A 15,676-nucleotide genomic window follows, 5' to 3' on the forward strand; every position below is an offset into this window, starting at 1 on the left:
ATCGGGTGACAAATAATGAATATTTACCTTCTAGACTTCAATCTTCAACCAAAACCAAAAAAAAAAAGAACAAAGCCGCTGCTCTCCTCTAGCTGATCGGGCAAGAATGAGAGGCGCCGCTCTTTTCTGGCTCGATCACCTCAAGTGGGATGGGTGGTTATATGCACTCGGCTAATAGGTTCCGGTTGGGGAGCAAAAACCGGCACCAATGTCTGCTAAAGACAGGTGCCGTTTTTCCATGTGGGCCCTGCCAACGGCTAGTTATTTTAAAGGTGCCGGTTTCGAATGAGAACCGGCATCTATTTCTTTTGTCCATAAAGATGCCGGTTATAGAGTGGGCCCCGTAGTTGGGATGGGAACTAAAAAGATGCCGGTTTTAGTTCTATATCTGACAAGGGTAACAGGTGCCGGTTTTGTTTAAAAACCGTCACCTTTTAGGTGATAAAGGTGACGGTTCTTTTGGTTTTGGCAGGCTGGTGGGGGGGGGTGAGAGCGGGCGTGTGGGTGGGAAAGCGACTATAGATGGCTGTTTTACCACTTCCGCCGTCTATGATACCGACTTATATTAGCATTTCTGTGGTAGTGCACGAAAAATCAATTCAACAACCTAGAACCAATTTATATATTGTAGTTGATCAGATTGAGATAGCAGATCGATAAAATACAGGAAACTGTGATCCAAACCCTAGATAAATTATATATATTCTTCCACCCATGTTGAGCAAACACGATCAGAAGAAATGATTCCAATAGGAACCAAGATACGTACCAATGAAAACTCATGATCACGCACGTATACTGACCTCGGTGACAGCGGCGGCATCGATGGCAACCGAACAGAATAACCAGTTCTCCTAAATCAAGTCATGCTTGCATGCTGTGATCAATTAATAGTTGACCAGCCGCTAGTTGCCGGCGGTTCTCCCTAGCCGCTGACGCGTAGCTGCATCATCGGCCGCTGCAACGACATCGCACAAGTAGAATCGTGTCAATGGAGAAGACGTGCCAAGCGTATTTGGAACAAACTCTGTGTTGGACCAGCTCTCTTCTGATTGACTTCTTCCAATTACTCACTCCTGCACGTCGGGTAAATTACAGCTAAATATAAAATTGGAGGGTTGGGATCTTCTATTTTTCTTGGTTAACCAACGTGGAAATTTCTAATGAGGAAAAGAAAGCCAAAAAAAAAAAACCTGCATGTACCCGGCGTTTAACAATTTTCGCATGCAGTGACAAAAGGCAAGCAGCCCTTGCAAAGATTCCCATTAGCAAAGTCGCCTGCAGCCAACAATTCACAAACGAACCTCTGCTGTTAGCCGCCTCTTTCTCCACCTAATTAATCCACGGTCATGACTAGGTCATCATCAGCACCTGAACAACAATAATTAATTATTACAAAGAATCATGCTGGTGTGCCTGGAGGAGGCCGGCGTCGAGTACGAGGTCGTCCCGTTGAGCTTGACCAACGGCGACCACCGCCGGCCGGAGCACCTCGCCCGGAACGTACGTACGCATTGTCGTCATTAATTCTCTGTTCCTGCCAACTTGATCATAACTGCTTTCCTCTTGATGTTTTCTCCCTGAAGAAATTAAGAAAAATGCAGTTGAATGGTTAACTGACATGTCAATTCTGCAGCCATTCGGTCAGATTCCAGTGCTGGAGGACGGTGACCTGACACTCTACCGTAAGCAACCAATTGTGTTTTTCTTTATTTGTACGACTAAATTTTGCGATAACGAATGAAGTAAATCATCTCCGTTTTTTTTTCATCAGAATCACACGCGATCGCTAGGTACGTTCTCGGCAAGCACAAGCCGGAGCTCCTGGGGCTCGGCGAAGGCGGCAGCGTGGAGGAGTCGGCAATGGTGGACATGTGGCTGGAGGTGGAGACCCACCAGTACGAGGCCGCCGTGAAGCCCATCGTGTGGCACTGCCTCGTCCACCAGCACGTCGGCCTGGTGCGCGACCAGGGCGTCGTGGACGAGAGCGTGGAGAAGCTGAGGGCGGTGCTGGAGGTGTACGAGGCGAGGCTGTCGTCGTCGTCGGCCGGCAGGTACAGCTACCTCGCCGGCGGCGGCAGCGGCGACCGCGTCAGCCTCGCCGACCTCAGCCACGTCCCGCTGATGCACTACTTCACAGCGACGGAGTACGGCGGCGTGCTGGGCGAGTACCCGCGCGTGAAGGCGTGGTGGGAGGCGCTGCTGGCGCGGCCGTCGGTGAAGAAGGTGATCGCCGGCATGCCCACCGATTTCGGGTTCGGAAGTGGGAACTTGCCATAGTGCATTAGTTGGCCTGATCGTCTGCCACACTAGCTACATGCTTAATTATGCAAAAGTAATTTTTATTTATTCTTTAATTCCAATAAAATGGAGTATATATCTCCGTGAGAAACGCATGTACTCTACTACCTCCATCGAGTCATTGGAAGAATTGTAATGTTTCTATCATAGTTGCTTTGGTTTATTTGGTTATATCATCTTTAAACATCCAAAACCTTTGTATGTTCCAAAAGATGAAACTACGGTCACAACTAATAGTGTTCGACTACAGATGTTATACTCCAACCAGTCCTATAAATTTTTCTAGTTGATGCTACAACGGTCTCCGGAATATAATGCAGCATTGAGCCACTGACCACTGATTTTTTTTACTCCCTCCGTTTCACAATATAAGTCATTCTAGCATTTTCCACATTTATATTAATGGTAATGAATCTAGACATATATCTACATCAATATGAATGTGAGAAATGCTAGAATGGCTTATATTGTGAAACGGAGAAAGTACAATGTATTTATATATTTGGACAGTTGTTACAGTATATTTGTGGAAACCAATGATGTTGTAGTTTTCCCGAACAAGCTATCACTTCATCTAACAAATCTAAATAATTAAGAAGGTATAGAACTTTAATGTTTAGATCCAATATTTTACATTCAGTACATCTCCAGCAACTGTAAAATGTTTTTGATTGTTATTTTATGATGAATAATTGGTATATGAGATTATCGGTTTTGCTATTTGGAGATTATTAGTGAAGTGGTTTTGGAGACGATTGTTTTTAGATGGTGAACAAGGACTGTCAGATTTGAACCGGTGAGACCGGGTTGTCGCGGTATGTGTGTAGTCCGACCGGCCAGCCCGTGGTCTGACCGGCTGGCTCTGTATAGGTTTCGGTTTCTGGTTGTTTCTTTAGATGAATATACTATGCGTATGTAATACTGTTTATGGCTTCTAGATGAATACTATACGTATATAATACTGTTGTGTGCTAACAATGAATCAAGTTGGAGAGACCTTATGCTCGGATATAGTTTCTTGGTTGATGCATGTGTAGGTGAGTCTTGATGCCTCGAGAGAGTGTTGCTGATGATTGATCTGGAGTCAACTTGGGAGAACATGACGTCCAGACGATCAGGATATCATGCGGGTGGTATATGCACGTGGTTGGTGAAGATTCCATATAGCATACAATGGATATATTTTGTGTGTCTGGGATGCGGAGTCGAATTTGGAAGAAGGCCAAATTTGTTACAATTGGATTTTGTAAAGTTTGTTTCTTGTACGGGAAATATTTCCTAGGGGATTACGACTTCTTATACAAAGTTGGTTCGTGGCTTTATACTGGCTACCTTGGGTATATACAAAGCGGGAGGTGTGGCCTCTCGGTATCGATTTTTGGAAAATGTTGAGTTTAGAGAAAAGTTAGGGTTTCGAGTTTATTCAAGATTTTTGTGAAGAGTATTGTTGTGGCACTTTGTAAACACGAATAGAAGCAATAAAGTTTCAATATACTTTAAGAGATCTTAAATTTGTGTTTGCTCGAATGTGGTGGTCTAACCGGTGGGACACTGGCTGTTAGACCGATGGCATCGCACCGGTCAAACCCTCGGCTACACGGCTGTAGGCAACTTTGACACATCGGGAGGTTAGACCAGAGCGACTACACCAGTCAGACTAGAGGTCATTGAGTAGCCAAACTAACATCCATCGATTTGAGTTTGTTGCCGGAAGAGAGGATCGGGAGAGACAAGGGGAAAACGGGAAGGGCGTTGCGGCCGTCACACGTGGTATGGGAGGGCGCCGCCGCCGCTGTCGCTTGCGTGCTGCCGCCGCTCGGTCGTCACCGGGAGAGAGGATCGGGAGAGATAGGGTTAGGGTTAGGGTTTTCCCTGGTCCGCATCTTCAGCGGCGCGGAGGCGATCCAAGCTGTCCAACAGATAGGACGGCTCAGATTGCCTCCGCGTCAGGCCGCATCACTGGTAGGCCGCGCACCCTTGACGGGCCGAGGGCAAGGGCGGCGGGTCTAACACAACACAATAAGAGTAGTTGGAGGACATAAATTAGACTTTATTTTGTGGGCTGAGATAGTAAATGGACTGAAAAATAGCCCATAGAGAAATTGAGATTTTTATTTAAAATAATGCTAAAATAATGTTTGTATTATCAAAATTAGCAATTAAGCTCCAAAAATTAAAAAAAATCAAAGAGTGTTATTAATCGTGGTTAATTTAATAATAAAAAATTAAATCCAACCATATCATATTATTTCACCGCCCGTGGTGGGGAAATACACCGCCGCCATTGCTCATGGCGGGAGAGAAAGGGCATTGTATAAATAACTATAATCGTTATCATGATAACATTAGTTTTTTCGTTGCATTTTTCTAGTTGAGATAAAAGAAAGAGAATCGCGTAAAAGAATGAGAAATCTCCCGTTTCTCCCGTTGCCTTGCGCCGCCGCCAAGACGAGTGGCGGCTGAACAGGGGCGGCGATCTCCATCTGAGGCGAGGAGAGCAGAGCAGGGGAGGGGATCCTGGTTTCTGATTCATCTCTCTCTCCCACCCCACCGGGACCTGGAAGAAGCTCTTCTCCTCCTTAATTTGAGGAGAGAGAGCCTTAAACCTCTCTCTCTCTCTTAATACAAGTAGTAACAGTTTGTCCCAAGTTGGATCCTCTTCCTCATCCCCATCACCATCAGCCATGATCCAGGCCGTGATGGTCATGAGCACGCAGGGCAAGCCGCGCCTCCTCAAGTTCTACAGCTACCATGTTTCGATTCTACCCCCATTCACCATCCCCTCCAATCTTCGCCCACCCGACAAGTGCTGGCTCAATTTCCCCACCCAAGACCAATAGCAGCTTAGTTACGTGATTGATGGATGAAATGCTTTTGACCACTTTGCTCTCCTCTTCTATCTGTTCTCTGTTTCACGGATTGGTTATTGATGCAGGCCCCCGAGAAGCATCAGGAACTCGTCCGCGCCGTCTTCCAGTGTATGTATCGCACGCGGTCCGCTTTCCTGCTCTTCACCTTCCAGTGTATGTATCTGTGAAAAGCTCGTTTTGCAGTGTTGTCTGCAAGGCCGGACAGTGTAAGCAATTTCGTCAAGGTTGATGCAATCTTTGGACCGGTAATGAACCTCCAAGACTGATATAGTAAAAATCTTGCTAAAATATATGCACATGCTGGAACTGACATGGAAATTTTGTGAAATCTCCTTGCTCTAATGTCAGTTGATCTCTCTCTCTTTGTTATATACTAGATGATGCCCCGCGCTTTGCTGCGAGATATATGTTAGATAATGGTGAAATAATGAAAGATTTGGATTGAAATATTATGAAAATGATTTGAGAATGATGATTTAGCATGTGTATGTTTAGTTTTAGAATGAAATAAATTGTACATATAATTACTATATGCTTGCATGTTGAGCTTTGTGTGTTTAATGGATTGATGTTGCATGCTCGCATGTAGGTTTTAGTAGTGCTAATAAATAATATGTTTACATGTTGAGTTTTAGGTGTTTAGTGGACATTAACTTTGTATAAAGAAGAGATAACCTGCTACTGCCTTAGACTTTTTGTCAATATGTATGCAATTGCAAACACTTTCTGCAAAAAAAAAAAGTAAAGAAAAAAAAGCTGACGTCTATACAAGTTCATGTTTCCTCATGAAATTTGTTTTTCTTCTATGTCAGTCAAACTGTAGTGAGGAAACAAACAACTTTATTTAGCAATTTGTATATGATAGCATGATGATCAACTTCTTTTTTTTTTTTTTTTTTTTTGCAGGGAGCGAAATTGATCTACAAACATTTGGCCACATTGTACTTAGGTTTTGTCTTTGATGGCTCTGAAAATGAACTTGCGGTGCTTGATCTTGTGCAAGGTAATCTAGCACATTATTATTAATGAAACTGCTTATTAGTTAATGAAATTGTTGGACTCATGTGACATGCGAACAAGGCAACAGCCATACAGACATGGTTTACACTCGCATACCAAAAATAATTGTTATGTTCATGTTCGGTCATGCTACATGCTTGTTTAGTTGTTTGACCTGCCTTATTTTACATGTTCATTGTAATGTCTCTTATGCTTCTTTATATCAATTCCTCTTTTAGATTCAAACCCATAGGTGATGACTGTGGCACTTCTTTCAGTTTCAGTGTTCATACATTACTATTTACTAGTATTTACCATTCTCCCAATAATTGATGGTTTGCCACTCCTCAAATCCCAACCCCAAACATGCACTGTTTGTTCGTCCAATGCTGGGTAGCTGCTGAACTACTTAGCTCTTTTCACTTCTGTTAAGTTCACTTTAACTCTCAAGCATCTTTCCTATCCTTGAGAGAGTACCATGAGGTACCATGAAGTACGAGGTACCATGAGGTACCAATCTAATATAACCGTTAATTTAGAAGGGGTATGATTGGACTAAATAAAGTTAAGGTGCCGCAAATCACCGCCCACTCAACCAATAGCAATACCCTGTTCCCGTCTCCTACCTTCTACCTCATCTCTGGCCGCCGTCGCATCATGGCCGCCGCGGCCACGCGTCACACAAGCTTCAGCCTCTGTCGCATCGAGGCCGCCGCGGCTGTGCGTCGCACACGCGTCTGCCGCCGTCGTATCGAGGCCGCCACGGCCGCCGTCGCATCGAGGCCGCCGAGCAGCCGTCGCATCGACCCCGCCACGGCCGCCGTGGCTTCAACGCCGCCGCATAGACGTCGCCGCCTCCACCCGCCGCATCCGCCGTCGCAGGCGCATCAACATCGCCGCCTCCACCCCGTCCCATCCGCCGTCGTAGCCACCCCGAAGACTCCGGCATCTTTTCCACCATCTGGTGTGGACTCTGTCGTAATAAGAACTAAATTTGAAATGTGCTTCATCTGGATTTGTTATTTGTTGGTACATTTTATGGTTGAAGAAGTGATGAAGGTGGTAAATTATTTGGCAGGTTCACTGTGCCGTGTACAGTGGAAGGTGTTGGTAGCAGAACAAATATGCTGTATGATGTTGTTTGTCTAAGTTTGAGCTGAATTTACGTTGTATGCCGTATGCATAAGTTGTTTCAACCATTGTTGTTTGTATCTTGTACAACTTTCATAAAGTAAGTACTTGAATCTTGTTGGTCTAAGTTTGATCTCTGCTCAAGAAGCAGCAGTGCCAGCAATTTTCAGTTTTCAGCATCAAAAAGCAGTACCAAGCAGCAAATTTAAATTTGTAGCAGTAATTCCAGCAAGAGGAGCAATAAGTTCAGGCAAACTGCAATTGTGACACAGTCAATTCAGCAGCATATATGTGTATTTCATCTCAGCAACACCAACTTCAGTTCCGCAGACAGCATCCACCAGTAACAAATAATCAGCAAGCATGCACCAGTAATAAATCTCGCAAGAAGCATCCATACAAAATGCACACAAACAGGGGCATCAATTATGCAAACCATACCACTAGAATTGACTGATAGACATATTACATCGGAACTTCAGTGAATAGAAACACACAAACATCAGCTTGCTCGAAAAGATTGGCTCCAACCAAAGCATTCCATCCAGTTGTGAGGGTTGCTCGCTTATCCTTGAATTTCATCAGTTTCATCGGCATCCAACCATCGCCGGCCTCCCGCCGATGCAGCGCCGCCGTCGCATCGAGGCCGTTGCCCTCCGACCCTGACGAATCGCCACTGCCACCGATGCAGCACAGCCGTCGCATCCAGACAGCCATGCCCGCCGTCGCCGACGAATCGCCGCCGCCGCCAATGCAGCGTAGCCGTCGCATCCAGACTGCCACGCCCGCCGCCGTTGACGATTCGCCGGGGCTACCCGATCTAGGCCACCATCGGGTCGCCAGTCCAACCTGCTCCCTCCGCCATCTATCGCCGCCATGCATTCTAGGGTTTCTTTCTCTCGCTGCTCTAGCCTGTCGAATACGCGGCTTCTGTTCTCTCGCCAAACAGAGAAGGAAACAGAGAAAGAAGGAAGGGATGCTGCGTGCGTGATGCGGAATAGACGCGAAAGTACATAACTACCCTCCCACCCACGGTACCGCTTCAAGGCAGAGGTGCGGTACCATGAGGTACAGATGATTTTTGACCGTCCGATGAGGCCTGATCAACTGTCACGATTTGGTACTGCACAGCCTCAAGGACAGTAAAAATGCTCTTAACTCTCCATTTTATCAGCCATGATTGCGGCAGATCAATTAATCTGTAGAAACTTTATCTTGTGCACAGTTTTTGTTGAAACATTGGACAGATGCTTCAAGAATGTGTGTGAGCTTCACATTGTATTTAACTTCAACAAGGTAAAGCGATTTTCATGTTTTGATCCTTTTACTTTGAATATGCTCCATTGAGGCTTGGCTTGAAGAATATAAAAGGGTCAAGTAAATAAAGCATGCTTGGTCCTTTACAAGAGAGGACCAATATTGTTTTGTTAGTAGATTAGTTTGTTTTGTTAGTACACGAATGGTGAAAAAAAGTAACACTGGAAATTTTTACGGAGAGAGAGAGAGCTAGGGCCTAAGCCCACCTTTGGTAATGCTGCCCTCAATCGTCAATACCAAAATGTTGGCTATGGTGTTGCTGCCATCTGTCGCAGGCAGATTCTTTTTTGTTGAGACAAACGTTACAACAATTCATCCCAACTGTCTTTGCTCGTGTCATGGTGATGATTGTTACTGCTTAAAGTTAATCACTATTCTTATTAGGCTAATTGCAATATCAAATGCAGCTGCATACAATTTTGGATGAAATGATACTTGGGGGACAAGTGATTGAAACAAGTTCAGAGCAAATAATGAGATCTGTAGAAGAGATTGCAAGGTTCTTACTTCCTGCTGCCTTCCCCTTGCACATGTTGCGAGCATGTTTACATGTAATCCTAACAGTATTCGTTTCTTGACACAGGCTGGAGAAACAGTCAAACACAACCAGCCTCATACCGAAGTCGATTTCAGAGCGTTTCAGCCGATGAGCCGTGTCATGGACAGAAACTTTGAAGGCTTGAGCAGAAGAAATCAGATTGCATTTTTCTCCAGTCGCGTTGCAATTCTCTCAAGTCTCGAGCATCTACCATTTGACATGGACATGAGAGCTTGTAGCCATTGTGAATGTCTCTTGTGTATCACGCATGAAATTGTAAGATGTGACCTGAAACGTGAATTCTTCTGTACTATCTGGCTTGCTTACCGATTGCAAGATGAGGCATCGTGTCTCCAAGACAAGAAAAGCTTGTTTTGCAAAGGCCGTTGTGTTGTCTTCTGAATTCGATGTCTGATGCATTTATACAGTTTTATTTTTTTTTGCAGGGAAAAAAATAAAACTGTATAAATGCATCATCCGCAAGGTCAAGAACAACGTAAGCTCCACTCCCCCTTTCCCCTCGTATACCGCAGGATTTGCTGTAAGGCGTCACTCTAGATTGCGTTTGGTATTGGGTCACTGACAGCTAGTACAGCCGCGATTCGATTTTCCTGAAGTCATATTCATGGGGACAGCGGATTTAGCATATAGATCATCCTGGATTATCTCAAGTTCAGGCGAACTGCAATGTGTGCCTTATTGTGTTAAGTTTTAGACATTGGGTGTGAATGCATGCTCTGAGCAGGTTTGTTCTCATGAATTACCAGGACTACATGATTCAAGTTTTATCAGGAATGTAACCAATCGTATGTAGCTGTAGAAAACACATTTAGAACTTGATAATATATTCGGAGGAAATTTGGAACGTAAGAAAATTTTGTAGCTTTTGTTTGTGTGCTTTACCTCCAACCCAGACACAATTGCTCATTTTGAGCATAAAATCCTTCAAGATGTGCAGGCATAGCGTTAGGCTTGGGATGTGTCAGGTAGTATTGTCAATGAGCCCCACAGTACAGTATAGTAAAGCTAGAGAGACATATTTCATGATATTGCTGATGCTTTACACATAAGACCTATTGCTCACGCCATTTGGAGTTCTCATTTTGATCTACCTGCTGTGGAAGCATTTACTTGAGGAGGTGCAAGATAATCCTAGCTAGTCAAGCTTACTTCAAGCTCAAATCAAGCTCGACCATGCTTACAAGGTTTGTGCCTTAGCTTGATAAGGCTTCCTAAGACCATATAGTTGACTGAGCTAAGTTCAGCTCCATAAGGACTAATTGTAGTTTATGTCAGCATAATCGTGTATATTATAGGCTACAAAATATTGTTCGAGTTTCAGAATTCAAGTTTACTCAATGAAAGCTCCATCATATATTTTCATTTTGTGGTGAATTTCTTTGAAAACTAAACCATTACTTTGTTTTCAAATTATTATCATAAAGGGCTTCGCCAAAGGGTTTATTCATTCTCTGAGCAAAGAATAAAGATCGGATAGACTCGATGTCGCCGTGCCACAGTCGTTGTTCGTGTTCTCATACTCATCCCCGTCTCTGTCCAGGTCACTCTCCATCTTCTCTAGGCATTCCGTGCCATCCCACCCCCCCTCCCCCCCCCCCCTTCCTCAATAGCAGCTGTCGGGATATGCCATATGGTGGGCGGTGGGATTTTAATAGCATGAAAATTTGTTTCACCAGCAGTGCTCTTTACCTACCTCGAGTAAAAACCCGATTTTCGCTAGCGGACACTTAAGAGATCCGCCTAAAAAATAGAGTTGTTTTTTATGGCGGATCTTCTAAACATCCGTAAGTGAAAATCGGTTTTCTCTAGTGGCTCGTGACCCAGAATCCTCCAATATATTTTTATAAGCGTTTGTTTCATTAGTTTGCCAGAAAAATAAAAGGGTCACGCCATGAAAAATCTTTTTCAGTAGTGTGATAGTTGGAGAGTATCGCCACTGTTTGTCTATCGATTCCAAAACGGTCTGATTATAGTCTCTTTACATACTCGTATTCCAAAACTGTTAAGTGGGCAAACCATTCCATTTTTCAGTTTTAGTCTCTTCACATACTCGTATTTCTTAAGCCGACAAAAGGAAATATTATTTTGACGGTTCCGCAACAGGAAAAACTGCGTTAAAAACCGAACATGGTGTACATATTTATCTATGAGCGACCGACAAGAGATGAACCTTATTTCTGTTGCTATATCATCGGAATAATTTGATATTTCTGTGCTTATTTTTGTGTGTCTCATTTCCGACATCCACCAGCATTAATTTTTTTTCTTATTGTTTTCTTACCATTTAATTTCTGATATTTTTTTCCAGTCAAAAACGATCTTCTGTGATCAGATATAACAAAGAACATTATATAGGTTCATTTGTTTGTTTAACAAGACAGATAGGTACACAGAAATAATAATTTATAAATATACTTAACCAGTACACTGGTGGAGAAACCCTTTGTAGTCCCGGTTCATAACCCCCCTTTAGTCCCGGTTTCCAAACCGGGAGTACCAATCCGGGACTAAAGGTGAAATAACCGGGAGTAAAGATCGATCTTTAGTCCCGGTTGGTATGGCTCAGCCACGTGGCCGGCTGAGCCATCTTTAGTCCCGGTTGGTAACACCAACCGGGACTAAAGATCGAGCTGACCTTTTTTTTTTTTGCATGCCCCTGTTGCTGCATGGTTTATATATATATATATATATATATATATATATATATATATATATATATATATATATATATATATATATATATATATATATATATATATATATATAAACCATGCATATATATGTTTCAATACATATATATGCATACATATATATATATATGTATATATATATATATATTATATTATATTATATTATATGTATATACATGCATAATATATATGTATTTATACATATATATGTTATGCAAATGCATATGTATATAGATATATATATATGAACAAAATATATTTACATTATAGAAAATGTGTACACATGCATATAGAAACATATGTAGTCATGTATTAATTACAATCCATTATATGTCCTAGCTAGCTACGATTTCGACGTAGTAGTACTCGCTGCTAGCTTAGAAGCTAAGGACCGGTGAATTGTGTTTCCGTCGTAGTAGAATTCATCCTTGGGATCAAGGATTTCTTCGTTGATGAATCCCATGAGTTGGTCTTGAACCGCCGCGATAAATTCCTTGTGTGTGGTCAGGTTATCCCTCATGCGAATAAACTATATGAATATATGAAATTGATTAGTAATTAAACAAGAAATCGCTACGTAATGAAATTTTGAATTTATTTGTACGTACATCGAGCTCTCTTGTGGTGATGATTTGGTCTGCAAGGCAGTGGCAATACTCGCACACGTAATAGCCGCACAAGTTAGTTCCCTGCTTTTGCTTTGCGCACTACAAATAAATGACAAACAACGAGAGATCTAATTAATATACACTTGTATGTATTTGAATCGGAGAAATATAAATGTAGAGCATGTGTACTCACAGGAAATTTGAACTTCCGCCTAAGTCTTTCTCTCCATTTGCCGCGGACCAAATGACGGAACCGATACCAAGCCCTACATGGAGTTTAAAGCTATGATTCGTAGTAGCAATTAACATAACAAGATTTTCTTAATTAACAAAGGAACTTATGACGGTACCTGTCTATAAGTTCGAAAACCTTGTCAAACGTAGATTCTTTTTTATCCATTGAGTCATATACGTTGACGGTGCAGGCCTCCAGGTCGATGAGTAAAAGCACCCAGTGGAATCTGCAATGTGCGTGGGATGCATTACATATGAAACACTTAGCAAGTTCGTACGGGAATGAAATTTGGTATGTAGGAAGACAGTAAAATTAAACTAACTCTGTGTTGTATGGCAACAGTATGAACGTCTTGTAATGCTGCGCCTTCAGGAGATGGACGAGATTGTCCTCTGTTTCTTGTGGATATTGGTCGAGCATTGCGACGTTTACTTTCCGAGGGTCGATGAATCCAGTATCGAAAACCCTCCGCCGTCGGGCCCTTTGAATCTCCATTCTACAACGATAAAAGGGAGTATATTATTTTCTATGGTCTACTTATATACAAGGACCTAATTAATTAAAGGAGACGTATAGTAAGAAATCTAACTGAACGATATACTTACAAAATCCAGCAACTCATAATAGAGACGTCGAGGGCGTCCAGCTGGTATAGTTCGTAGATTCCCCTGAAATTGATCCAGAGAATGTCATCTCCTTGCAAGAAGTCCGTGTCCCTGATCCTCGCTCCGATCATCTCTCTACCGGTGGCGCTCATCTCCATGTACAGCTGATGGAACTTGTACATTTGTGTGGGTAGGGACTGCAGCAGCTCAGGATTGACAAGCGGTTTACCGAGTTCGTACATGTATTTCACTTCCGCCTTTTCGATTGGTGCGACTCCTAGCAATTGATCCGTAGTTAGACCGGTGTCAGTAATAAATTGTTCTATCGTCATTTCTTTACCGGTCACCAACGGCTCGATCTCCTGGTTTGGTTGCTCTCCAAGCTGAGGGACTGGTTTGGACTTTCCAGAAGATGCTTTCTTCAGCGTTCGCTCATAGTCCGATAGCTTGATGGCCTCCTTGACAGATGCAGACATACCCCTAAAGAAGTTCCTGACACTGGGGTCTATAGGAATCTTCTTTTCTGGACTTCGAGGCTTGAATTGTCTCTTGACTTCTGATGCAACGTAAGCGTCAAGCTCCTCTTGCGTGCAATCGTACCCCGGGTCCTTGTTCTTGGCGGCGTCAATTTTCGCCTTCTTCGTTGCCCTTGTGTGGGCAGGCGGTGGAGCTGGGGGGGCCCTTGACTTTGAAGGTGCCGGAAGAGGAGCTTGCGGGGGAGTAGGTGTAGGAGCACGAGGAGGAGTCGGTGCAGGATCCTGAGGAGGAGTCGAAGCTGGAGCCTGAGGTGGAGACGGTGCTGGCGGAGCATGAGGAGGAGACGGTGCAGGATCCTGAGGAGGAGATGGCGGAGCCGGAGGAGATGGTGCACGAGACGCCGCTTGTCGCCCAGGGAGGATGATGTACCGCCTGCGCCATAGAATAATGGCATGGTATGTGTCTCGTAGATGCGTCTCACCGTCTCCTCCAGGGTAATCCAGCTCGAGGTCCTCGTACGCGCCTTCGACCAACTCAACTTCGACCTTGGAGTATCCTGCTGGAATCGGCCTGCAGTGGTAAGTACCTGAAGGGTCCGTTGGGATGGCCATGCCCGACGCCACCTTCATGTTGTGAGAGATTATTTATTAGTAATCAACATATATAAGCAGCAACTAGCGGAATGGCTAAATCTTACCTTTATTGATAAGTTCTTGAAAGGAATATGCAGCTCACATGGTGTCCGCTGAGTGATGTCATCAACGGGACAGGTCGATTCGTCCTGTGTTTGCATGGCGTCCATGCTCTGTGATCCTACCTGCCCCGTTGAGGCGCAGCTGCTACGGTTTCCTGACGGGCTCACCATTGCAGGAGGAATGGTCGGCTGGGGATCATGGGACCGATGTGCGGCCATGCGTTCATCAACCTTCCTTGCCACCTCCTCTTGCATGTTGAGTTCGTAGCTCGATACCCGGAACTCTAGGTCTGCAATCTTCGCCTCGGTATCTCTCTTGCTCCTCATCCGACTCCTGTACGTGTGGATGTCCTCCTTGAAACCAATCTTCCAAGGAATCACCCCTTTCCCTCGAGTTCGTCCTGGATGCTCTGGAGTCTGCAGGGCGAGTGTCAGCTCGTCCCTATCTCTGTCTGGTCGGAACGTGCCCTGAGAGGAGGCTTCCACTGCATCTGTTAGTCGTCGCGCAGCCTCTTGTATCTGATAGCCGAAGACCAGTGAGCCATCAGCTGGGTTGAGCGTTCCACCGTGAGCATAGTACCAGAACTTCGATCGTTCCGGCCAATTGGCTGTTGCCGGTTCGATACCCCTCTCAATCAAGCTAGCCTCCATCTGCTCCCACTTCGGCATCGCGACGCTATAGCCTCCTGACCCCAAGTGGTGATGGTACTTCTTCTTAGCGGCATTTTCTTTGTTTCTTTCCATCATCGCCTACCCTTGTTCACCAGTCTTATATGCAACGAACTCGTCCCAGTGATCCCTTAGCTTTGGGAATGTGTCGAAGTTCGGTGTCTGGCCCTTCAGTATATACTTCTGGTACAGATCTCCCTTGAAGCTCTGAAACTGTTCTGCCATTTTCTTCAGAGTCCACCTTTTCACTTTGTCCTCTGTACCCGCAGGAAGGGTGAATGTCTCGAGCATTGTGGTCCACAGCATCTCTTTCTCCGAATCTGGGACAAAGCTCTCATGATCTCCACGTGCCCTTGTTCTTCGCCAGTACACCGTACTGACAGGCACGTTATCCCGCACAACCCAACCGCTGTGACGTACATAGTTCTTGGTGGCTTCAGCCGGGGCACTAGGACGTCCATCTTCTTCCACTTCCGTTATGATGTGCCGACCCTCAAGCTTCTTCGCTACACCTCGTTGCC

At 44.3% G+C, this 15,676-nt stretch overlaps 2 protein-coding genes across 2 annotated transcripts; both read left to right on the plus strand.

The window, feature by feature from the left end:
- Positions 1–1,404: 1,404 nt before the first annotated feature.
- Positions 1,405–2,565, plus strand: LOC4326483 (glutathione S-transferase 4). Its single transcript, XM_015789913.3, has 3 exons — positions 1,405–1,503; positions 1,637–1,685; positions 1,775–2,565. Exons 1-3 carry the CDS (start codon positions 1,405–1,407, stop codon positions 2,278–2,280), a joined length of 654 nt encoding a protein of 217 aa, XP_015645399.1. The 3' UTR covers positions 2,281–2,565.
- Positions 2,566–4,730: 2,165 nt separating this feature from the next.
- Positions 4,731–7,422, plus strand: LOC9270690 (AP-3 complex subunit sigma). The gene is made up of 5 exons (XM_066306694.1): positions 4,731–5,148; positions 5,237–5,279; positions 5,355–5,416; positions 6,078–6,174; positions 7,249–7,422. The coding sequence occupies exons 1-5, from the start codon at positions 5,053–5,055 to the stop codon at positions 7,317–7,319; spliced, it is 369 nt and encodes a 122-aa protein (XP_066162791.1). The 5' UTR covers positions 4,731–5,052; the 3' UTR covers positions 7,320–7,422.
- Positions 7,423–15,676: the final 8,254 nt, after the last annotated feature.

Source organism: Oryza sativa, chromosome 1, assembly GCF_034140825.1.
Source record: "Oryza sativa Japonica Group chromosome 1, ASM3414082v1".
Classification (NCBI taxonomy): domain Eukaryota; kingdom Viridiplantae; phylum Streptophyta; class Magnoliopsida; order Poales; family Poaceae; genus Oryza; species Oryza sativa.